Here is a 27,889-nt window from a genome sequence, read left to right on the forward strand (position 1 = left end):
GTTTAACACATTATTAGATTTTAATTTATGTACCCCAAAGTTTTCCTTAACTTTCCTGTATGCTCCGTCTATTTTACCAATGTTCATTTCTCTTTCCACTTCTGAACACTTTTCTTTAATCCACTCTTCTTTCACCAGTTTGCACTTCCTGTTTATAGCATTTCTTAATTGCCGATAGTTCCTTTTACTTTCTTCATCACTAGCATTCTTATATTTTCTACGTTCATCCATCAGCTGCAATATATCGTCTGAAACCCAAGGTTTTCTACCGGTTCTCTTTATTCCGCCTAAGTTTGCTTCTGCTGATTTAAGAATTTCCTTTTTAACATTCTCCCATTCTTCTTCTACATTTTCTACCTTATCTTTTTTACTCAGACCTCTTGCGATGTCCTCCTCAAAAATCTTCTTTACCTCCTCTTCCTCAAGCTTCTCTAAATTCCACCGATTCATCTGACACCTTTTCTTCAGGTTTTTAAACCCCAATCTACATTTCATTATCACCAAATTATGGTCGCTATCAATGTCTGCTCCAGGGTAAGTTTTGCAGTCCACGAGTTGATTTCTAAATCTTTGCTTAACCATGATATAATCTATCTGATACCTTGCAGTATCGTCTGGCTTTTTCCAAGTGTATATTCTTCTATTATGATTTTTAAATTGGGTGTTGGCAATTACTAAATTATACTTCGTGCAAAACTCTATAAGTCGGTCCCCTCTTTCATTCCTTTTGCCCAGCCCGTATTCACCCACTATATTTCCTTCCTTGCCTTTTCCAATGCTTGCATTCCAATCTCCAACTATTATTAAATTTTCATCTCCTTTTACGTGTTTAATTGCTTCATCAATCTCTTCGTATACACACTCTACCTCATCATCATCATGGGCGCTTGTAGGCATATAAACGTTAACAATCGTTGTCGGTTTAGGTTTTGATTTTATCCTTATTACAATGATTCTATCGCTATGCGTTTTGAAATACTCCACTCTCCTCCCTATCTTCTTGTTCATCACGAAACCTACTCCTGCCTGCCCATTATTTGACGCTGAGTTAATTACTCTAAAATCACCTGACCAAAAGTCGCCTTCCTCTTCCCACCGAACCTCACTAATTCCTACTATATCCACATTCACCCTATCCATTTCCCTTTTTAAATTTTCTAGCCTACCAACCTTTTTTAAGCTTCTAACATTCCACGCTCCGACTCGTAGAATGTTATTTTTTAATTTTCTGGTGACCCCTTCCTTAGTAGTCCCCACCCGGAGATCCGAACGGGGGACTATTTTACCTCCGGAATATTTTACCAAGGAAGGCGCCTCCATTATTGTTATGTGAAAATGCAGAGCCACATTTTCTTGGAAAAAAAAAAGCAGCTGTAGTTTTCCATTGCTTTCAGCTGCGCAGTACTCAGAGGACTGAGTGATGTTGATACGGCCGTTTAAGTCGTCCTGACTCACGCCCCTAACAACTACTGAAAGAGCTGCTGCCCTCTTTCAGGAATCATTCCTTAGTCTGGCTCTCAACAGATACCTCTCCGATATGGTTGCACCTTCGGTCCAGCTACTCTGTATCCCTGAGCACTCAAGCCCCCTCACCAACGGCAAGGTCTCATGATTCATAGAGGAGGCAAAGAAGGAGGCAAGAAAAATTATGCATATAAATAAGAGAAAAAACTTACTAACTCTACCACTGGTATGGTATTGTACATTATGTGTCACCTTATGGAAACACTATAGAAATTGTTACATTTTATGGTATACTTGATATTTGAGCATAAAATAAGTAATTATATATATAACAACAATATAACTGAATAATATATAAAAATTTGTCCAATAATCATTATGTAACATATCAAATTCTTTTAATAATTTTTTTGGTGAAATAAAATGGCAGTAATCTATAGAACATGAAAGTCGTGGACGATTATAACCATAGAGAGCTTCCATAACACCTTCTAAACCATGTTTCAAAAAACTTATATGAAATATCCAATGAAACCATGGTGCTGCATCACTTAAATGCAAAAAGAACCCAGAAAAAATTACCCATGGTGCAATAAACAGCGCTCCAAATACCATGCCATGCTGGAAAATTAAAAACAACATTAGGAAAAAATCTATACCTTTAAAAACAAACAAAAAACTGATGATTTATTTAGCTAAACAATAACTTAAATTTTGTCTGATTACTTCAAAAGCTTCCAAATTCTTTCCTTATACTTTATGGAATTCTAAAGAAGTCTAAAAGTACAACATAACACAGGATCATCTCAAAATTAAGTCATAGCACTAATTTTATACCGAATATGAATACAATTTGATATAAAATTATTTACTATAATTACATCTACCTAATGACTTACATAAGATGACAAGATACAACCAACAATGTAGCTGATTACTTCCTGGATAACTTTTTTATTATCAGAAACAAATAGCTTTCTCATCTGCAAAGATAATCTAATGTAATTATTTTAATATATTGTAACAAGACCAGTATAATGGACCTGAGTAACAGACTCCTGCCAATTAAGAAGAAAGTAGTAGCAAATGTAATAATGGGAGGAATCCAGAAAGGGGCTAAATGAAGTCTTTTTAGTAAAGCAAACAGGTCCGTTTAACAATAGTCTTTTGTAATACTGCCCACTGACACACAATAAACAGATGTTCTTCCATGAGAAGAGTTATCGGACTCAGGTTAGGAACGTATGGGAATAAAATGGCTCGGTTGATCATCTCACACTTCGAGTTGGGTCCAGTCCGGCAGATAAAGAGGATAGGGGTATAAATACTCTGGGGAAGCCCAGTTACAGATCAATTCTGCAAATCAGTCTAAGCGAAACGTTATGATGTGATCTACATGAGGTGAGTTCTCCGAGATGTCAGTCAGCAAGAGTACTCCGTGAGGAGGTCAGTAAAGGAGCAAATTTCAATTTTTGGTTTGAAACAATTATGGTGACATTAGAAGTAATTCCAGTATATGAAAACAAGAAATGGTTCTTTAAGTTATTGTAAGACTATAATTGAAAGAGATAATGTACTAAATTTCATTCATAAACTGTTAGGGTCGTTTTATTTGTGAACAGCAAAGAACTTTACACAGTGAATTTACAGTGAAAGAACTTTATGCTTGTCTTATGTATTGTACTACTGCTGTTAATACAAGACTAATGGTTAAAAGTGTTAAGACTAGCAATCATGCTAATGTGTTTTGTCAATGCGTCTGAATACTGCTTTTCCATTCTCTTATATACCTATGAATAATTCCTGACGATTAGTTTAAATTCTGTTTTGTATGTAATCTCTGTTTATTATTATTATCATGGCTGAGATGACCATGATTATTTGTTATTGATATTTAATATTATTATTGTTTACTGTTGCCATTATTGTCATTATTCTAATTATTATTGTGGTTGTGATTACTATACTTTTTTATTATTTGTTTTATTATTATCGTTTACTATTATTATTACACCATTGTCACTATTACTATTATTATTAATGGTTTGTGTTGTTTTTGCATGTACATTTTACATGATAGTTTAAAATAATTATTAGAAATTATCTATTGTGTGAACCAATACTAACAGAATAACAAATATTAGATAACGATTAATTTGTTTTAGTAAATAATAAAGAATTATAAATTTAAATTAAGAAAAGACTCACCTCTATTCTCATTGAAGCACCAACAAAGAGACCAATCCCTTGTGAAACTAATGACGCTAAAATATACATTAAAGTAAATAAAATAAATCTTTGCATATCTCTAGGTTGTGATGTAATCATGTAAACCAATGAACAATAAGTAGTTGTGCAAATTATCTGTAAATAACACCAATAAAATAAATAAATCAGTGATTTCACCACTTTAACTTTTATGGAATTTATATACATGTAAAATTAAGGCCATAAGCACTACTCAATTGCAATGTAATTTCAAATATTATATCAGAATGATCAGTATTTTCATAGTAAAATCAGATAATAATATCACACTATTTCAAGTACAATTCTTTAGTTACAAAGTACAATATTTTAAATATTGATGAATGCTGCAATTCAAGGACTTATTTGCTGATAACAAAGTTAGTAGACAACCCTTACTTTTTCCAAAGTATTGCACAAATAAAAGAGCTGAGCAAATCAATTTTTTTTCATTAAAATCAATCGGTTTTAATGAAATTTGCAGAAAAGAAATAACCTTATTTTAACTTATCAAAAACTTATGCAAAGGGTTAATTAATCTCATTTTTTTATTAATCTTCTGTCACTATCCGTCTTTTCTAGATGTCCATACCATCTTATACTGACTTAATCTCTTTTTTCACTATGGCTTTCCTAGCCCAATTCTTGCCTTATTTCTGCATTTCTGATTCTATCTGAAGTGCAGATCTGTATTTTTGATAAAAAAACTTCTTGTTTTTTCTCTTAACTATACTCAACAACTTGATTTTAGATATATCTTATGTTAACAAATAACGTGACTTCACTGACAGCAGACATATGGAAACTTTTACAACCTCAGGATTAATTCTAAGAAGAGTTCAGCATTTTTTCACTAATGATTTTATACAACTCATCATCTCATTACTGGAAGATTCCTCATTAATGGGTTACTGATATTTGGTTTACCATATGCTGGTAACCTGTAATGCTGTAATACACCAGCAAATTTATTTATTTAATGTGGTTGTAGCTGGTGACATTTTACAAAGGACGATCAGAGAGTAAGTTACACCCCCTCTATGAAACAAACACATATTTATAACACAATTTTTTTTTATTGAACAAAAGCTACGTATTTTTACCTATTTTTTGACAAAATTACCAAGTTTTTCTAAATACTATTGACAACTTGTGACAACTTTTTTAATTCCAATCTCATATAAAAATTTCGTCCAATTTCCTTCAACCATTGGACTGCTTCCTTCATTTCATCATCATTAGCGAAACGGTCCCCTGCCAGGTCTTGCTTGAGAGGACCAAACAGATAGTAGTCACAGGGTGCTAAGTCAGGGCTGTAAGGCGAATGACACCACACTTCCCACTTGAATTTTTGCAGTAACTCCTTTATCACATGAGCTGAATGAGGAGTTACTTCATGTCATGAAGAAAAATGACACCATCACTCAATCTTCCAGGTCTGTAGCCATTAAAGATGGCTTTACGCAATTTTTTTAAAGTTACAGTATAAGATTAGGCATTGGTTGTTATTCTTTGGGACATAAATTCACTCTAAACAACTCCCTCAAAATCAAAAAGACTGTCAGCATAACCTTTCGAAGATGTGGAGATGTTTTCACTTTTTTTAGCTGTGGCGAAGTTTTATATCACTATTCATGTTATGCTCGTTTAGTCTCAGGAGTGTAATGAAGCACCCAGCTCTAATCCCCTGTGGTTATTTGTTACAAAACTGTGGACCAGTCCTGTTATAACACTGAAGAAAAGAAAGAGCAGATGCAAAACGTTGATGTTTGTGGCTGTCTTGTCAACAGATGTGGCACCCATCATGTATACATCTTACAGTAACCAAGCTGATCGTCAATAATAGCAACAAACACATTACCATAACTGATGCTAAGTTCACTTGCAATCTCTCTAATTTTGCGCTGATTACTAGAGATAATTTCATTCACGCGTTCTGCGTTACCCATCTGTTTGCAGTTGAAGGACGCCCAGAATGCAGTTCATCACTCACATTTCTTCTTTCGTTACTGAACATTTGGCGCCATTTTGTGATCATGGGGCATGACATTACATTCTTATTGTATACCTTAACAATTTGACGATGAATTTCACAACTGCAATTTTTCCCCCACAAAAATCAGACTACTGAGCACACATCTATGCTGGATGAAACCTCTAGAGGACTTGCCATATTGACAATGACACTACACATGTAATGAATGTTGTACAATATTGCTGCTGGGGGAGCATGAAGACAACACAATCAGTGCTGCCACCACAAGACATAAAATATTCCTTTCAGTTACTAGTATCACTAGTAAGATAATACCAGAAAGAAAAAAAAGAAGCCATTAAAAAAAAGATAAATAATGACAATGGAAATATGAATTATTAATCATTATAAAGTAAGAAATATGAATTAGTGTAATCGCATTGGAAAAAAACTACATTTAACAAAAAAGATTACCTGAAAGATAATATCTGCCATGACAACTGAAAAGTAATATGACTTTAGGGAATACCAACAATTAAAATATTCCCTTATAACAATCGTAAGCTCAGAAGGAACTGAAACAAAGAAAAACATGTGTAACTTACATAGAACAATAAATATTTAATATATTACATCTGCCAATCTCTGTGGTGGAGTGGTAGCACCTCTGTAGACACTTCATCTGAAGGTCTCGAATTCAAATCCCAGTCAGACATGGCATTTTTCATATGTTATAAATTTCCATCATATTCCCACATAAAAGCTTCTTTGTAAGCTTCTGTGGTGAATTAACTAATTCATTATCACAATGGTAATATTACACAAAAATAGATTAATTTTTTTTAACTGCTTGTTAAAAAGAAAGCATTTCTTAAATTAAAATGAAAAAATGTTTACATTAATTAAAAACAAGATACTTGTATAATCATTATTTATTTTTAAAGATTAAAGGACAGTTTTATTTCTCGCCAATTTTAGTCAAGCATAGAATCTTGTTCAGATAAAACTACAGCTCAATCAGAACTGACTATTCAGTCAGTTTTGAGACAATGCCATAAGAGAAGTTCCATGATAAATAGAACAATAAATTGATTTATAAAACAATTTTAATAAATTAAAATTGTTTTAATTGTGTCTTGGCTGTTTTTGATAAAATCAATGTTTTTCTTAGATTTTCACTTAAAATACTTTTAATATATTTTCTTAAATTTTTACTATAAAGGTAAGTTAAGTACTTTTGAAAATGTTTAGAAAAGAAATCATACATCAGAATTTTTTCATATTCGCATTAACTTTTTTTTATGTATTTTCCTAATTAATAATAATAAAAAATTGTAAAACAAAGTAAAATATAATAATACATATACTTACAAGCCATAATCATAGCAGAAAATGAAGTAAACATAAGAAACATAAGACAAAAGAAAATAAAACTGAAGTTATCAAATACAAATGCAGCATCACTTCCAATACCATGGTATAATAACCCAATTAGAAATCCAATTACTATATGAAATATTAGATGAGCTCGTATTAAAGTCTGCAATAAAATCATAAGAAACATTAAAATCCACTAAGAATAAATTTAATTTAACTAAGTTATACACAGAACCAGTTTAAGACTACTACATATTTGGATAATGTTCACCTTGAAATTACACAACACAACTGTGACATTAATAAACTCCTGGATCACAGTAAGCACTTGTTAAAATTACATTGACTCCAAAGATTATTGATATTATCCTGGTTACCACTGGATTTAGAAGTTTAACTTAAACTTCTTATACTTGCAACACAAGTTTAAGTTTAACTTAAATTTATACTCTCACTTTTTATAAACTTTGAATTATGACCGTACATTTTCAAAAATCATAACTACATTATTGAGTTTGTACTATGAAAAAATGCAAAAACATAAGTAAATGCGAATGCAGCAAAATTTTCTCTATACAAGATACTTTTCTTAACAAAAGATTTCCTTATAATGAAAGAACTAGCTAGTCGCTTCATAACTATATCAATCAATGTATTTTAGGCTCTTTTGAACAAATGAAAAAGCCAAATTTTCCTGTAATGGACAAAAAATATATATCCACAACTACTTTTGAATCAATGGAGTGGTGTTTCTCAAGTGTTAATGACAAAAGCATTTGAACTCTGAATAAAAAAATTAGATCGTAACTGCTGGTTTATTCCTTTCTATTAATTTTATAAATGAGTTCCTTTACTTGCTACAAAACAAGGGGAAGTTGAAACTCAGAAGCACATTACACCTCCCATTTCTTCACACATGCCATAAATGTTGAATTACTTAATTTAATGACATTGTCATTGAAAGCCTTCTTGCCTATGATTAAAAGGAGGTATAAAAGAAGAAATGTTCAGAAACTGAACCACCAACCTCCAAACCTTTACGTGCTATTAGTTAAATGGAATTTTTTAACATGTTTAATAACTTCACAGATAATCTACAACTGAAAATTCTCACCAGTGAAGTAATTTTTCATCATTGTATTGTGACAAGTGAACTAAGTCTCTGTGATATACAGTAGTGGGCAGTACACCAGAGTACAATCTGACTTTCACTGTTACTTTTATCGTTATCATTACTATTGTACTACGATTCAGATACTGTTTTTACTGTATTTTTGCATTGTAAAAATAGAACAGTAAATTCAGCATTTACAGCACATATACTTTACATTATCTTATTGAGATTATGACTAATAATGTGAAATTTTTCTACTATAGAAAATTTGTTAATTATTTATGCATTCAAAAAGGAAAATAAACAAGTTGATGTATGATGATTTTTAATTTGTTTTCTTCCATGGTAGAAACAGTGTGGTGCAGTAGAACAAATTACTGAAAGTGCGCCACAACACAATGGAAACTATAATTAAAAAAGAAAATTAATACCAGTTTACGATCATCTAAATGAGGCGGTTTTTCAGTAGTTTCAGAAGTAATTAAATTCACACTTTCTGGTTAATAGCTCGCTTCTAAAAACAAAAATAAAATTTTACACTACAAAATCATATAGAAACTTTTAAAGATTCAGACTGCTGCACAGATTTGAACATCACAACCTCACACTCGGCAAAATTAATGGTAAAACAAATGATGTTGATGTTAATGTCACCTGTGCATTACCTAGAAAAATATGTGTGAGATATAAGGAAGTAGACATTTTTATGCTGATGAAACATAAACTTTTTGCAGACTTTTCTAAGAAAACTATGGTATTGCTTTTGGTCGCATGTTGTTTAAGGGGGGGGGGGGGTGAAAACGGATTTTCTTTATATTTTGAGCTACGAGAATTACAAAAATGCAATTCACTTAAATTGTGGGTTTTCTTTTATATTTATTTATAGGCCTTTGTATAAAATTTTCAAAAATCTCCAAAACTAAATCTATTTTTACTGAAATTTAGGTATGTTGCAGTAGTTTATCTGAAGTGAAAATTGATGATTGGTTGGCTTCAGATATTAAAATTTAAAGGTGAAAAGGAGTACAAGTGGAAAACTGTTAAAGCATAACATTGCTGTTCTATTTAGTGATAATATGATGGGAACTGAGAAATAGTAATTATTAGCAATAGGAAAATATGGGGAGCTTAAATATTAGGTCATTACCTGTGAAATACTAACTATAAATCTACTTGGATGACAGCCCCAATTTTAAAGAAGAAATTCAAGAATGGGATAGTGAATATAAAAAATTAAAAAAAAACAAAAGTCTTTTTATTGTTGGGTAATTCTGCAGCATTTCTAGGCACCCAAGGATTCATACAAATTAAAATTGTCTTTTTACCTGCCAACACTACAAGTATATGGTAAATGATGAACCAAAGTGTTACCAAATGTCTTAAAGGCTATTACAGAAGAAAAATGTTGCAAGTGTCTGAGAAGCAAGGGAAGATGATAAAATAACATTTAACCTGAATCAAACGATATACATTCTTCAAAAGCCCTGGAACTGTTTGCAGTTATAACAATAAAACACTCGTTTCGAAATGCCGATTTTATTAACATAAAACAGTTTCTGAAGAAAATGATAATGTGATATTATATATTGCTCAGGATTAAACAACTTAATATGCCACAATATCTTTAATACATTTATGTGATATTGATGATGAATATCCAAAATCTGAAGACAAGATGGTAACAAGCTGAATTTAGTGATGTTAATATCACTAAAAAACATTCTTATCTATGATAAAAATGACAGAAAGAAGATGAAACTTTCCTGAAATTGAACCACCAAATTCCCAATTAAGCATTATATGCAATTATGCTTGATTTGATGTATTTTAGATGCTAAGTTATAAAACTTCACATGTAATTATAAAAAATTGTGATATTAGTTTAAAACATAACAGCTGGTCATCATATGTTATAAAATTATGTCAATATCTTGTCAATTTGGTGGTTTCAACTGTCAATGACAGGCTATCAACGAATTGACAGGACATTTACGTTGACATAATTTTATAGGTGATTTTCTATAAATATCCTGATAACTTTACTGTTTTTTTTACTTGTATTTTTATTTACCTAATTTTATTTATTTTTATTTTGACTAGCCTTTCAGGAGTAACAACAGAATTTAAATTAAAAAAAAAAAATTACAGTTCAATGCTAAAAACAAAACATAGTGCACTGTAACTACCTTTAACTAAATTAATCATGTCAAATACATTAGTAAGAGAGCTTATATATGTATTATTAAAAGTTAACATACATTTTTTGGTTATAGAGAAGGCCAAGGAATAAAAAAATTAACAGAATTTATTTTATTTTGTATGAGAAATTTACAAATGAAGGGAAATAGAAAGAATTGAGGTTTCATGTCAGAGAAATTTAATTTTTATACAATTCGTGGTATTTTATTTGGATACAAAACAAAACAATATGACATCTTATTTTAAATCTTTAAGGGAAGTAATCATCCAATTATTGGTAGTTATTGATATTAAAGCGTGGTGGTGCACTATCATCCATATAATTTATTAAGAAGTTCTCTAGGAAATATCAACTTCTTCACATAACACAATTCTTTTTGCATTGCCCACTGGATTTTCTTAAATATATTACAAAACCTGAAATCTGTACATCCAACTCCAGCATTCTTGTGCTTCCTAAATCATGAATTCTAGGAGAAAAGTTTCCATTTTAACTACACTTTTCATGCAGATTAAAAACCTTAGATTAAAAAACACACTATGTATTACAAGCAGCACACTTTAGTAAGATTGTAGTCAGCTATTTCAATTTGAGAATAAATCTCCATTTTCAAAAATTTGAGCACAGTGATAGACCATTCTCCTTACATAAGTATTACTACCTTTTCAAAGCATCGTGGTAATACAATGGGGGTAGAAAAAACCCAATAATTAACAGGGTATTCCATTTTAATTCAAAAACTTTTTATTGCATCACTATTTTTGATTTTGATGATATTTGGTATATGATAACTACCCACCTTGTAGTGGCCAAAAAATATTTTTTTATGTTTATAACAATTTTTTTCCTTGAATAATAACTACTTTCTAACTTGCCAACACATAAAAACAGACATTTTTATCACTTTTTCCACGAGCTGTAGCATTCTTAATTTACATCATAGAGGTCAAAAAGGGCTTTTGGGAAAGATTAAAATAGAACTTCATCTTAGTGTACTCAAAATTCATTTTGTTACATAACCAAATCTTGTAATTTTTACTGAATTTATGTTTACAAATTTTTTTTTCAAATTTTGGGCCCAAAATAAATAGTGATGGCTATCACTAAAAAAAAATGGCTGCCAACTTGTAAGATTTTGAAAATGTCTCATTTTTAGGCCCCAAAATCCACATGTGGACAGGTGACAAAAATCTGAAATGTTTACAGAAATAAGTACTTTTTATGTACTTTAAAACCATATAAAATTTATTTTGTTAACTCAAAGAGGTTGACAAATAATGAAGCCATCAAAACCACTAAAAACACTGTTCCTTCTAACCATGAACAATGTATCCAAAAAAATTAACAGCTTGTATTTTTTCAGGTAATAATGTAGACCTACTATACAAGATATTGTGATATGTCTATAATGAGATAGGTTATATTCTGGATAGTTTGTTACTTAAAGTATGACTTTAAGTAACATAACTCAAGTTAAACACGAAAGTGAATAGACATGCATGGACATGAATCTTTGCATAACCCTGAATGTAAACATTTTAGAAGGCTCAGTTACTGTTTTCATTTTAATGTATTTGTTGTATTTTTGCTAGTGTTAATACTGTGGTTAGGTAATGTAGAATTGTTTATAAAGTGATTTTATTAGCAGTGAACTTCTCTTTTATGTGATATCTTTTATTTATAATTTTATTAATTAGAGAAATTTTTATTTTAGCTGTAGACAAACTGGGATAAGACAAAGTGAGGTGCAGTAGGTAGTTTTATAATTCATGCTAACTGTATTGTTATTGTAAGAAATCTTGCATTTTATAAAAATGGATTATTGAATGTTCAATTGGCATTCACACTGAAACAGTATGTCACAAATTGACCTACAATAGAACTTCAGTATTGTATGATATTTTAGAGTTTACTGAACAGCAAATAACATTGATATCTTTTAAGGAGTGGATGTACTGAAACAAAAAAGTATCTGTACTTTTCATAAAACCAAATATTTAAATATTTTCATATTAATGGGAAAAGTTGCTCTGACTCATTTAGCTGTCACACTAAACCGGTTAAGAAATCTCTTTGACACTTCCAACAAGCAATCCAAATTTAACATTAATTCCAGGCAGAGTACTGAGTACAAAATACAAAAACCACAAGATGATACAGAAACCAAACTGGAATGTCAAGATATATTTGAGCCTCAATGTGTTATAGTCGAGTCAGTGAATAAAGCTTGTTCAGCACTTGGCATTTCTCCAATTAAGGTTAAAATATTATTGAGCAGTGCAATGGAACAGATTTAAAAAAATAAAGTTAAAAAAATAGCCAAGTAGATTACCAGTAAATTAAATCATTCCTCTGATTTAAATATTTTTACAGAAGAAACCAGTTTAGTACCACAAAAACATGCAGATTTAGGTAGAGAATATGAAGGATTAATCATTAAAATAAAGGATAAAATGAAAACAGTTACGTCAACCCTGGGAAAAATTAATATTTTAAGTTTATTACCAAGTAGCTGGAGCATTCAAAAAATTCACATTGAGTTTAGTGTTAGTCAGTATTTAACCTGTCAATCCAAACAATTAGTTAAAAAAAGTTGAATTTTGCCACAAATCGGCAAAAAGAAACCCAGTCACGCAACTGATGAAAATGTTATTAAATGATTTTTACTAGAATGATGAGCACAGCCGAATAATGACAGGCAAGAAGGATTGTGTCTCTGTAAGACAAGCTGATGGGAAGAAAATTAATATTCAAAAAAGGCTTATCTTATGTAACTTAAAGAACTGTACATAGCCTCTAATGAAAAACATAATTTAAAAACTGGTTTTTCAAAATTTGCTGATTTAAGATGTAAATTTTGTGTTCTGACTGGTGGGTGAGGTACTCACTCTGTGTGTGTGTGTGTGTGCCACCCACTAAAATGTAAAACTCATGTTATCTGCTCTAAAAATGAAATTTGATTATAAAATTCTCCTTTTAACCATGGTATGTGATATAGAAAATGAAACGTGCATGTTGTCACAGTATGAAAATTGTCCAGGCACTAATGAAGTGCTCAGATTGCTGCCAGAGAGCTGGAATGATTTTGATTTTGAAATTATCTTCAAACAGTGGGTTTCTGTTGACCGTTGTGAACGAGTACTTAAACTTACTGAAAATTTAAATAATCTAAACGGCATCATTTTTTTTACAAAGAAACAAGCTAATTTCCTCAACATTAAAAAGGAAAACTTGTTGGAGGGTAAATGTATTGTAACTAGAGACTTCTCTCAAAATTTTCCTTTTGTGATACAGAATGAAGTCCAGTTATATTACTGGTTAAAAACTAATGCCATAGTACATCCATTTCTCATACATTTTGAAAAAAAGAAGGAAAATTACAAAGCCAAAGCTACTGTGTGATCAGTGAGTACTTGAAGCAAGCACAATACTACATCGTTCTTCTCCTTCCAAAAGCAAGTTGTAAATAAAGTAAAAATACTGTTACAAGTTAAACAATTTTTTTATTTTTCTGATGACTCCTCAGACCAGTATAAAAAAAAAAAATCATAAATTTGCGCTATCAAGATTTTGAAATCACAGCTGAATGGAATTTTTTTGCCTTATACCATGAAAAAGGACCGTATGATGGTATTGGTAGAACTGTAAAAAGGACTGTGACTATTGGTGTAATAGTCACCTATTGGTGTATAGGTGTAACAATTTCAAATCAACAATCAAATTGTTACACCTTCTGAAATGTACAATTATTGCAGACAATATTAGAGATACAACATATATTTTCTGCTCTAATAAAGATGACTGAAGAATACCTCAGTTCTCGTTATCAGGTAATCACAACAATCCCAGAAACAAGAACCTTTCAGTTATGTTCCAGCAAGTCAGAAACATTTACGTTAGTACACAAGGACATTAGTGTATCTGATTGCTTTATAGGTTTACCAAAGTCAAAATGTAAAAATTATGTATGCTGTGTAAACAATGACAAGTGGTGGTTAGGCGAAGTCATTGAAGTCAAAATACATGAAAATGAAGAGGAATGTCGAATACAGACTCTTTCCATCCGCAGGGTCCTGGTACTTCATTCAAGAAATTACTGAGGGATAATGGGTTCAACTGAAAAATATTTTAAAGGTTCTCAGGTCTTCAGAGCTTTTTCTATCAACTAGGAAGAGGACACAACATTACACCAAAGATGAATGAAGATTTATCAGTTCTACTCAATACAAAAATGGCAGGAGCACTAAGTTATATTATAAAGTTTCTTATCAAAAATTGCAAGATTTATTCATAGCTTCCATCAGCAGGAGTAAAATAAGATAAAAGTGAATTGAACAACTTGTTAATGTGTTTGAATTGTTTATCATTTTGTAGTTATTTATCATTCAGTAATTGACTCTTTATTAATTATCAATATATTCATTCTAATGAGTTTAATTGTAATTTTTGTATTTTGAAAAAAATACACATCAGTATTTTTGGATACATTGTTTACGGTTATAAAGAACGGTGTTGATGGCTTTATTATTCGTCAAGCTCTTTGAGTAACAAAATAAATTTTATAATGATTTAAAGTACATAAAAAGTAGTTACTGCTGTAAAAATTTCAGATTTTTGCCACCTGTCTCACATATGGTTTTTTTTAGACCCCAAAAATGAGACATTTTCAAAATCTTACGATTTGGTTGCCATTTTTTAATGAAGGACACTCAATAATAGTCCAATTATTTTTTATAAGTACTACTAGTACCAAAGAATTAAAAGGAAAAAACAGGCTTATTACCCTAAGCCCTTCATTATTTATTTTGGGCCCAAAATTTGAAAAAATACAGTATGTAAATGTAACTTCAGTAAACATTATAAGATTTAGTTATGTAATAAAATGAATTTTGAGTACACTAAGATGTACTTTCATCTTTACTCTTTCCAAAAGGCCTTTTTGACCCTCTTTAAGATGTAAAATAAGCATCTTACAGCTCATGGAAGAAGTGACAAAATGGCTGTTTTTACCTATTGGCAAGTTAGAAAGCCTACTAATCAAGAAATTTTTTTTTTTATAGTTATCATATTTATAATATTTTTTTGTAGTTATCATATACCAAATATCATCAAAATCAAAAATAGTGATGCACTGATCATTTGTTGAATTAAAATAGAATAACAAAGAGAGCCTATTATTATACTAAAGAAAAGTTTAATAACAAAACAATAAAAAACAAAATATACCTTTTCTCTGTATAGTCGAATTGCATTTCTATGAAGTAAAATAAAAGATTGTTTAAATATATTTGTACAACACTGTTTACGATGAATAACACCAAAAGATTTTATACCATTCATAGAATCATTTATCTCGAACTCTTCTTTATAAACAGAAGCTGAACATGTACCTAAATTCTGACCTAAAAATAACAATAAAACATGTTAAAAATTAATAAAACCATAACATGCAAATCTATAAAAAATATATATTATGTTAAATTTTTTGAAATGAGTATTAGACATACATAACAAACTGATAATAAATTTTTAGGTCTGTTCTTCCATTAATAAAACTATTCTTAAAGATTTTATTTTCCGTGTTATAACAACTGAAGTGTTTTAATTACTGGAAAATTTGGATAATGTAAATTGTAATATTATTTTACCCTTTAACATGAACTCAAAATCCATGAATATTCAAATCTCTGTAATATTTGAACCATTTCCTGGACAAAACTTATAAATTAAACACTGTTTATAAGAATATAACTTAGGAAGATATAAAAAATTACTACATACATTCTTTTTAGCTGATTTTTTAGAAATCATTAGAAATAAAAACAGCTACCTATTACTGATAGCTTGCCTACTAATGTAGTGTATCTAAAAATAATTATTGCCAAGATTGACAGTACAGATATTAAAAGCTACTTATGGCAAAACAATCAGTGGCACGATACTTTGATACAAGACAATGAAGTACTAAGAATAAAACAGAATTTAGTAATATTCTTTAAGGTGTCTGCATCTGTTGGGCTCATTTCTCCTATATCTATCATCAGGAATTTGTAAATTAACCTTTTATCTCATTAATATCATTGCTCACATATCATTTATTTTAATTACATCAATTCAATATTATTTTTTTGGTTTGCCAAACTGAATTTATAAAAGACGTAGTTAAATAAAACAACAAAAATGAGTTTTGCTGATAATCAAGTTGTTTGATTAAGTTGATTATTATTTTAGTAACAATAATCACCAAATATGACAATTTGTTGCCATTTATTGAAAATTTAAGATTAATAAAATTTTATAAAACATCCCTGGTTATACAGATTAATACATATTAAAAAAAAAAAAGAAAGAAATCTATCAACCAATATGTCCAATGTTTGGGATAGAGCTATCACGAACCATCCCAGTTTATAACTACTTTAACTTTTTTTTGATTGGATTTTTTCTCTAATCTACAAGGTTTGATAAAAAAAATACAAGGAATTTTTTAATTTCCCAGACTAAGTCTACCCACCGGGTTGGTCTAGTGGTGAATACGTCTTCCCAAATCAGCTGATTTGGAAGTCAAGAATTCCAGCGTTTAAGTCCTAGTAAAGTCATTTATTTTTACACGGATTTGAATACTAGATCGTGGATATGTGTTCTTTGGTGGTTGGGTTTCAATTAGCCACACATATCAGGAATGGTTGAACTGAGGCTGTACAAGACTATACTTCATTTACACTCACACATATCATCTTCATTCACCCTCTGAAGTATTATCTGAAAGGTAACTATGGAGGCTAATCAGGAAAAAGAAAGACTGTTTGTCCAATTGTGACAATTTTTTTGTTGTTGTTGTATTGGTACACTTGTCCCTAATGTATGTTCACATTGGTAGCTATATTGGATGCTTAATCTATTATTGGCTGTTGAAAAGGTTCACATATTTTGGTATGATTGGTGATTTTTAACTAGTGGGAAAAATAGAACAAAGTATTTGCATTAAATTTTGCTTTAAGAAAGGAATAAACTGCAATACTGTAGAAATGAAAATGTTGAATGTTGCTTTTGGCATTTCTTCCATGAATAAAACATGCATTTACAAGTGGTACAAACACTTCCAAGAGCGCCATGGAAATGTTGAAGACGATGAGCACCTTGGATGTCCCAGCACATCAACATCTGATGACAATGCAGAAAAAGTGAAGAAAATGATTATGGATAATCAGCAAATCACTATCACAGTCAATAAGGATTAGTAGCTGGAAGTTCTATACTGTTTGCATGAAGCAATCCAAAGAAAATGCCCGGATTTGTGGCAAAACAATTTATGGCAATTGCACCATGATAATGCACCTGTTCGCACTTCACTGCTTGTTTGTGAATTTTTAGCCAAAAACAACACTGTTATGATGCCTCAGCCTCTGTTTTCATATGACTTCATCCTATTCTCCAAGCTGAAAAGAACCATGAAAGATGATGTACATTGAAGAGATAAAGGTTTGCCAACATTGAACAGAATCACCAAAGGAGCTAAACGCCATACCAGAAACTCCATTTCCAGAGGATCTTCAAAGATTGGAAAAAGTGCAGCCCAAATGTATTATATCTGAAAAGGAGTACTTTGAAGGCGATAAAATCAATATTGAGAATAAATAAAAATTGTAAAAACTAAAATTTTGCATATATTTTTATCAAACTTCATATCTACAAACTTCAAAATTTATTTTATTTTGCTTTTAATTTTTGATTAGTATCTATCTACCCTATTCAGGCATAAGAGGAATTTATTTTTTTTTTTTTCAATAATTCAAACAACAATTAAATATTCTTCCATTTTAAACAAAGTCATTCACATTGAATAGTTCTGTTGATGAATCGTATTTTCCCTGGTAAATCCAAAATCTTATTTTAAATATAAAAAGTAAAATTATTCATTGGGTATTGAATTCCCTAATAATATTTTAGAAGTAATAAATGCTATTGTTATCCTTCTTTCTTATAAATTTAATTAATCTTTCAGCATTGGTGTAGTCCCTAGTTGTCTTAAGTCGTTTAAGTTGCCTTAAACATTTCCTAAAACCTTACTGAACAAACTTTCAGCATGGCTTTAGGAAACAATTGCCTACAGACACAGCAATTTTCTAGTTTTGGAAAATATTTTATACTCCTTAGATAACAAAAAGATTCCATTTTCAACCCTTCTCTGTAAACTCAGTAAAGAAATTGATTTTATTCTACATTTTTTATTGGAGAAACAACTCAGTAACCATGGTACCCAGAAGAACTGCTTACAATTGATTAATCATATCTTACAAACTGTAAACACGTAGTTGACATTTCCATCTTTTGATAAGAATACAAGTAAAATTTAGGTCCTTGCTTCAGACCCACCGGGTTGGTCTAGTGGTGAACGCGTCTTCCCAAATCAGCTGATTTGGAAGTCGAGAGTTCCAGCGTTCAAGTCCTAGTAAAGCCAGTTATTTTTACACGGATTTGAATACTAGATCGTGGATACCGGTGTTCTTTGGTGGTTGGGTTTCAATTAACCACATATCTCAGGAATGGTCAAACTGAGAATGTACAAGACTATATTTCATTTACACTCATACATATCATCCTCTGAAGAATTATCTAAACGGTAGTTACCGGAGGCTAAACAGTAAAGAAAGAAAGAAAGGTCCTTGCTTCAAGATTTAGAATGCAGAATGCCTGAGGGAAATGATCTTAGTTTTTACTCTTTATTAGTTTTTATTGTTTATACTTGCCCCAAAATCTTGAGGTATTTATTTTTGCAGATGGCAACTGTATCTATGCCTGAAGATAATTATTAAAAAGAAATTGAAAATTCTTTGACAGCAAATCAAAAAATTATTCACCAGATAGAATGTAATCATCAAATTTTAAACATGGACAAAACTGTTACAGTGTGTTTCATTACCTCATTACAGTGTGTATTCAATATTCTCACCTCAATTATAATGTTATCTCTTAAGGCTCTTTCAAATCTTTCAAATGCAACACATCGCATTTGTGTCCAGGATTTATTTCTTCTCGTTAAAGATCTAATAATGTTCCAAATTTTTGAACATATAGTGAATGAAACAAACAAATATTACACCCAAACCTCTGAACAAACTGATCTTGCTCATTCAAATTTACAATGATGGAAACCAACCAACTCAGATGTTTACATTTTTGAGTTTGACCATGCTTATACCAGGAAATTAGAAAAATTCTATAGAGTACTGATCAACAGACAGGCTATTACATTCCCCAATATTTTCCAAAACAATGCCTAGAGACAGTTATTTGAAAAATCATAGTGTGCTTCATTTTGCTAATAATAAAGATCAACCCCCCACCAAACTTTCGTCTTTTCAAGATTCAAGAATTATGAGATAAATTGAAAAAAATTCCTCGAATGTGTTTTATCCTTTTCCAAACACAGTAATTGACGGTCATCAGTTCAAGAAAAACTTAAATTTTGTTTATATTTATAATAATTGTGTTTTAAAATTTGTTTACACAAAAAAGTTTTAAATTTTACATGAATTAAAATAATATTCATTCCTAGTCATTGTGATGTGATAAATCACACAGATAATTACTAAATAATGATAAGTAACTTTAATAAAATAACCTAGTCTGAGCATGAACTAGGATCTACCATATGTTGGTCTAAAAAAGTTAAAAAATAAATAATATACCAAACCAGACAACAAAACTGTTTTGATATAACTCTTTTAGAATATTTCACTTTCAATAAATATCCTTCCATAGCCATTTTTAATTAACTGCCAAAATATTTGAAAAATCCTCCCACCAATTTAATTAAAATATTACAATTAAAAGTTTTTCTTTTATGGAAAGAATATTACTCGGTCAATAAATTTCTATATAATAATTAAAATAATCCAGATTTTTCTGCGTCCTGTTCAGCATATACATAAATATATGCTTAAAACAATCTTCAATAGTGCCTATTGAATTGTGAATTATTTTGTAATCATTTTTTTATATTTAATTTACTTAACATTATTCTATGAGTTTATATTTAAATAATTAATATGGACTTTAATCACATCTATTTTTTATCTTATTAATCTTTTTATTTTTATAATTTATCTTAAAATTACATGATCTATATAAAGTTTTAGGTACCAATCAGAGTAAAAGTTTTATTTTATATATTACTTACATATTGAAAAAAATTGGGCTGAAAATTTATTTTCAGTCTGTGTGGACATTCTACTGGACAGATCACACTGATATTTTTTTATTAAGCTCAGAATGACCCACAGGTATGTCATCAAGCATCAATGGACCCCAAACTTGAGAAATCACCAAAAAATTCTCATTTATTCCTTAATTGAGGCACTTTCCAAGATTATTAATCACAGAAAAATCACTTCGAAGATGCGTCAATGCTTGACAACATATCTGCGGGCCGTTCTGAGCAGAATAAAAAAAAATCAGCCCAATCCTTCTAATTGAGCGTGTGGACGGATTGGAGATAGATTTGAGCATGCATTTATCTGAGGTAGGAAATGAAAGAAAAAAGCAACATGTCTCATCCCCAGGTGAGAAATAGGTTTTTAGCCGATTTTTAAAATATCTAACATTAGTTTGTAATATTTGCTGCTAAGCAGTAAGGGACTACTAGTACATACATAATTTATTCCACTTCTATAAACTTTTCTTGTGCTGATTTTACTTGCATACTGTTCAATTCAGTATACACCAGAGATCTTTTTCTTCTTCTTTATAAAATGTTAGACCCTGTATTACATAACACTGTTGGGCTTAGTGGATAAGCACTGATATACCCTTTTTTTAGTTTGCTTGTGTTTTCATAAAATTTATACTGAATCCCATAATATTCAGAGAAAGTATCAAAAAAGTATAACTAAAGCGGTTAGTTGTAATTATTCATGTGTAGCTTAAGATATCAATATAAGTATATTGTGTTTATCAACCAGTATTAATGCTTTGTCAAGGAAATGGAACTCTCTTTTTTCTATTTTAGCCTCTGGAACCACTGTAAAGTATTACTTCAGAGGATGAGTGAGGATGATATGTATGAATGTAAACAAAGTGTAGTCTTGTGCAGTCTCAGATCCACCATTCCTGAGATGTGTGGTTAATTGATACCCAACCACCAAAGAACACCAGTATCCACAATTTAGTATTCAAATAAAAATAACTGCCTTTACTAGGATTTGAACCTTAGAACTCTAGACTTCGAAATCAGCTTATTTGCAATGACAAGTTTAACCACTAGACCAACCCAGTGCGTTATGGGAATGGAACTGGCCTATACATTGTAATTATTGACTTAATGAACCTCTCTAGTGCTATGTTTTATGTATCAGCTGAAATTCTGAGGTCAAATCAGTCTTTAGGTCAACATTATAAATAAAAAACTGAAATATAAAATAGTTTATAATAAATATTCAATTTGATGCTTAATAATTGATAATTCATGCAACGAATGATTACTGTTGTAGCTGAGAAGTCAGATAAATTGAAACAGAAATGATAATTTTTTCGGTCTACCTCAAAAGATTTAAAAATTAAAATAGATCATCACTTTTACAACTTTTTGAAAATTACTACCTTAATTTAAGAAAACAATTGCCTAATCTGCTACCTAAAACCAGCTAATAAATTAATAATAAGAACAATAAAATGACTAGATGTCTTACTAGAGATCCGTTTCTGTCTCCAATCACGACCAAGTACCATTACCAGATGCTCTAACAAGTTCATTATGACATTCCTGTCTTTCTAAAAGCGATATTTCAAGAACTATAAAAACAAAAAGATGCAACATAATATAATGCCTAAAACAACATCGTATACCAAATATATAATAGATACTTAACCATAACTTGATAGTTTCAGTTTACTTAAATATCTTACTTAAAAAATTACAATTTAACTTGAAAACCATAGTTTAAATTTTGTTCTGTCTATAAAAATACTTTATATATCCATTATAATGATAACACATATACATGCAATCAAGGTGAAACTCTAAATTATAATTGAATAAATCCATGAGTAAATACTAGTTATTCATAAATGCTTTGTGTGCCTTAATTTTTTTGTTTTTATTATTCTTAATAGAAAATAGGACATACCTTCTCGTATCTTAAGTTTTTAATTTATTTTCAACGGCTTAGAGCTTTTCAATCAATCTACAGTATAGGAAAAGCAAGCTTGAGAATTTGCATTGAAATTATGAGGTGTGTTTTTAAGTAAGGGCCATTTTCAATTTGCCATCATTAGATGCGGTGGAAAGTGATGGCACAAGTGTATTATGTTTATTTACATCAACGACCATCTGTTTACAATAGGTTAACATTATTTATGTAAGTTGTGTGTATAGCCTGGATGAAATGAGTGTTACGATAAATAATCCCGTAAGCTGTGAAATGTGATCAGTAATTCATTATCTGTTGGCTAAAAACAAATCTGCTACTGATATTTATAGAGAAATTATCAATGTTTATGGATCCAGTGTTATGTGTGAAGGTAAAATTCACCAATGGCGTCATTTGTTTCATGGAGGAAGAACAAATATTCACGACGTAGAACATAGTGGTCACCTGACTGTCATCCCAGATGAATTGACTGAAAATGCGAATGCAAAAACTTATGAAAACAAAAGGCTTACTGTTTCTCAATTATTGATTGAATTTCCGTTTGTTGTGTGATCCATAATTTACAACATTTAACTGAAAAACTGGGTTACAGAAATTTGTGTTCCAGATGGGTACCAAAGATTTTGACAGAAACACAAAGAGGAAAACTTCTTACTACAGCTCAAACGTTTTTGACATGCTACGAAAATGAAGGTGATGATATATGGAAGCATGTTGTGACTGGTGATGACAATCAATGCAATGGCAGCATTCATCGTTCTTGAAGTCCAAAAAGTCAAGATCGCCTTACAGTCAAAGATCTTGCATGAGTGATTATTACCTTTTCCTCAATTTAAAATAATGGCCTTGCATCACAGAAGTTTGAAAATGGTGAGGAAATGCAAAACAGATTAATTACTTGATTTAAATCACAGACATGAGAATTCTTCAGTAATGAAATAATGAAGCTGGTAAGCCGATATTAAAAATGTATTGCAGTCAATGGCGAATAAGTAGAAAAGAGTATATATATATATATATATATATATATATATATATATGTATGTAAGTTTATTTTATTATAAAGTTTTTTCTATTTCCCTTATTCAATTTTTATATTAAAATGACCCTTAGTTTAAAAATCATGCCTCGTACATACCATATGAAAGAATAGTGACAAAAAAAATTCAGTGCATCATACAAACACACACATAGATATTTTTTTAACTCTTCACAGTTTTTAATATCTTATGTATTATAAATATCAACATTATTGAATTAATCAAATTCAGTAAAAAATACAAATACAGTTCACAATGACTATCATTATAATAATAAAATATACAAAAATAAACACTAATTTTCAGAACTTTCTTGGTATCACTAATATGCACACTGTATGTGCATGTAGTTTGCAGTGAACCTTTATATTTTTTAAAAATCTTTTTATATTTTTGTTAATGTTGAAATGACATCAGTGGAATGATGTCACTGATACACCTGAAGATGGAACATATTTCTGCAATTTATCACTATAACATGTCTATTAAAATGCCTATATAATATATTATTGTGTATATAATATACACAATATAACAATGTCTATTAATGCAAAAGTAATAATCCCTTTTAAAAAACAAAAAAAAAAAAAATTAATAATTACTTCTGTATCTGATCATGTTTTGAATTTATATGTTGAACTCTACAAGTACAATACTTTAGAATTTATAAATTAAATCTGAGGATGTAAAAATCAGTATAGCCAACATAACAGCTTGAATTTCCTCTTAATAATGTACCAATTTAAATAAACTGTCTATAAAATAATTAATAATCATAATTGCGTGTTCGAATTTAAACAAAATATTTTTTGAAATCATTATTTCAGTTAACTATCTCGTATACTATTAAATGATTTTTTATTATTATTTGTTCTTTTCTGATTAATAAAAATGAGATATTCTAGTAAATTAAATTAATTTTCAATTTACATGTGCTCATATATGTTTAGGGAAATATATATATAATGATAAGCAATTGATTTTATTAATATTTACACTTGTAATGTCTAATGTCTTTATATTTTATGTTCTCTGTTTATATTATACGTATTCATTTATTGTTTCTTATTTTAGATATATCTTATATTTCTTTTATTTGGTTTTCAGACAGCAACAAAATATAACTATTACATTGGTAACATTGAAAATAGATGTTATGTAAACCATGAAAATAGATGTTAAGTCATAGATGTCGAGGTGATCAGCAGTGGTAACTGAAGCAGGCTCTCTCTTTTTCTGTTTAGCCTCCGGAACCACCGTAAGGTATTACTTCAGAGGATGAATGAGGATGACTGAGGCAGGCTGGCTTCCAATTCAACAGGTTGGCTCAGATAGTTCAAAAACTGTTTGGGTCAAGAGCTTCCAGAACTGATACAAATAACAGCTAGGCCAGCCTATACATCTAAACAAGATTGGCTCTGAAAAGAACAGTTCTGGCTTACCAGCAGGTGGATGGAGTTAGGATCTTTTCAAGGATTTTAACTTATCAGGATGTCTCTGTTAATAGTTCTTCTTTGTCCTGGACTTGGAAGCATGCTCTTTATATAGCTGCCATGCTACAAGGAGTGGTTCAAAACTAAAGGCCAATTGGTAAAAAATTGAGAACAGTTGAAAAAATAAAAAATTTATTTATGATTTCAAATACTTTTTCAAATAATTATTTGTCTATATAATCATCATTTTGTTCCAAATGCTTGTGAAAATATGAAGTAAGCTTCTTCAAACCCACAACATAAAATTCCACTCTCACTTTTGTATTCACACATTCAATAAGATCGTTAGTCCGGACCCTAGGCCTGCTACTTCTTTGTTTATCATGAACGTTTGAACAGCCTTCCTTAAACTCATCATTGTCTAACTTTTACTTCACTCATTGGGGTAGATCCATATGTTTCACACAATTGACAGTGAATTTCAGCATTTTGTCCTCTTGGGTTTAGAAATCTAATTACAAATTGAACTTCACAACTGGCAGGATTTGTTATTACCGCACTCACTTTAAGTTCACTGTCTCAAAAAGGCAAAAAACAATGAACTGATGGCAATGTGGTAGTTACATGCCCAACAGACAACTTAAAGCTACTACACATGCGCAAACCATTTAGTGTTGACAATCACTATTTATAACTCAATGGCCCTTACTTTTGAACTCTGCCTTGTATAGAGAAGGGAGGCTCCAAAATTGGCTGAGCTGGTACGTAGTATAAGTCAGAATAATGGTGCATCATTCTACCTGGTAGCCATGGCCAATTCCTGCATATCATTGGTAAAAATAAAAAGTCTCTCTTCACCAGACTGGTGGCGCAGTAAATTAATTTTGACCGTTTTGACAGTTTTATCTCAGCTATTCTGTGCTCTTTCTCATTATGTAAATTAGAATAATATAACTAACTATTATGGTAGCTATAACAATTTACAAACTCAGACTTGTGTTTTAATGTTTCAATCCATGATCAGGAATTTCAATCCATGATCATGTACAGAAGTGATCAGTTACATTTTTTGTTTTTTTTTATTTACAAAAAAAAATAATAATAATGATTACTGCATTTATAAAGCATAAATTAAAAATAAAATTGATGACTGAAGATCTGGCAACCAGATCTTTTTATATCTACTCTACCCATTTCTTACATCTAATTCAAAACTTTTAACTGAACAAGCAATTTCCCATGCAAGATTAGCCAAGCAAGCAATCTACTATGCACATCTGACTTCCACTATTTCTGATTATTACCAAAGCTGAAAATGTTCCCAATAGAACTGCAATTTAACAGCAAAATGCCATTCTAAAATAAGACTTTCAGAAAAATTATGGACAGATGAAAAAGCTAGCCTAAATGAATGGAATCACAACTTTGAAGGAAATAAGAACAAGAACCAAAATTAGAAGTACACTGTAATGTTGGATGCTTTTTAAATAAATCTCATACTTAGCAGGTAATTAATACATGCTACGGATATAAGAATCTGAAAATACAAACTAACCCACCAATGTACTTCAAAAGAATTCAACAAATATTTTAAAATTGGTAAAAAGAAATGTAATCTGTAAGAAAATATTTTTAAAAGCTTTAACAGCGCTGATCGATCTTAGAGTAATAATATAATACTAATTCATACAAGAGATACATTTTAAAAAAAAATTATATGAGAGGCTAATAACAGATAAAACTAACTGATGCTACAAGATACAACTCTATTATTTTATGGAAAGTATCATTATTTCTAGACAATGCTGTAATGAAAGTAAATCTACATTAACCAAAATTTCTGAAAACATTAATTGGCTTTTCATCTAGGTGCCTTGAGATGTATTATTTTTATGAACCAACAGCAAGGGATTTCTATTTATGTTATTTTTTTTACGGCTGTGCTATCATCTGAATGCCTGATGCTTGAATCTTATTTCAAACTCCAAAAAACTCTGGCAGAAATCATTAAAATGTAAACTAGGCTTTTGATGATAAACCTTTATACCATGCAAGAACATTTGAGCAGTCTAATTGCGGAAAAACAAATGTCCTATTCAACTTGCTGTTTTCGCCGGACGGTTTACGATTCAGAAATATTTACGTGTTTTCTAACTCGCTGTACCAACCGAAATATAAGTTTCTAGAACAAGTCATGATTGGTGTCCCGGAGATCGGCTTTTTTGCATACTCAGAAAACGATCATGAGATGGCACCCGACGAAGCGGAACCGAACTCGATAATGATTTTCGACGATGTAGCTTGCGAAAAGCAACATAATATTCGCAAGTACTTTGCGATTGGACGACACAACAACATCGACAGCTTTTATTTGACTCAGACAAATTCCAGTGCCGGGAAGCACCTTGTACGGGACAACGCAAATCTCCTTCTTATATTCAAACAAGACGATCTCAACTTACGTCACATATATCAAGATCATGTAAATACCGATATGAAATTCGATCGGTTTAAAAGTCTGTGTGGTGTTGCATGGAGAAAACCTCATGGATTTTTGGTTGTGGATAAGGAGAGCGATATCGACGGTGGACGATATAGAGTAGGCTTCGACGTTTTTGTAAAAGAGATCAGTTGATAGTCGGTAACAATGGCAACCATACACACCTACGAGGACGGAACATCGTACGCTAACGCCATACGTTTTAGGCAAAAAACGCAAAACAACTTGTGTTCCAAATATTTTAGCGACCGTCAGAAGTTTTGCGGTAACTACGTCTGTCATAAAGTGAACTACTGTGAAAATAAAGACCAATGATGCTGGCGACATGTAAAAAGAATGAATCGTGACTATCCGTTGGTCGTTCTGTTGATGTTTACTAGCGAAGGT

General features: G+C 30.7%; 1 protein-coding gene across 1 annotated transcript in view; it reads right to left on the bottom strand.

Annotated features, from left to right (window-relative positions):
- Window positions 1-1,670: 1,670 nt before the first annotated feature.
- LOC142326890 (ATP-binding cassette sub-family G member 1-like) overlaps window positions 1,671-27,889 on the bottom strand; it is a 148,225-nt gene continuing 122,006 nt past the window's right edge. The window contains exons 4-9 of the mRNA XM_075369622.1: window positions 22,105-22,170; window positions 15,604-15,779; window positions 7,058-7,226; window positions 6,161-6,261; window positions 3,673-3,828; window positions 1,671-2,085 (exon numbers count right to left, since the gene is read on the bottom strand). Of these exons, the coding sequence (XP_075225737.1) occupies window positions 1,741-2,085; window positions 3,673-3,828; window positions 6,161-6,261; window positions 7,058-7,226; window positions 15,604-15,779; window positions 22,105-22,170 (1,013 nt within the window). The 3' untranslated portion in view covers window positions 1,671-1,740. The remainder of the gene's footprint in view (window positions 2,086-3,672; window positions 3,829-6,160; window positions 6,262-7,057; window positions 7,227-15,603; window positions 15,780-22,104; window positions 22,171-27,889) is intronic.

This window comes from Lycorma delicatula, chromosome 6, assembly GCF_047948215.1.
Source record: "Lycorma delicatula isolate Av1 chromosome 6, ASM4794821v1, whole genome shotgun sequence".
NCBI classification, from domain to species: domain Eukaryota; kingdom Metazoa; phylum Arthropoda; class Insecta; order Hemiptera; family Fulgoridae; genus Lycorma; species Lycorma delicatula.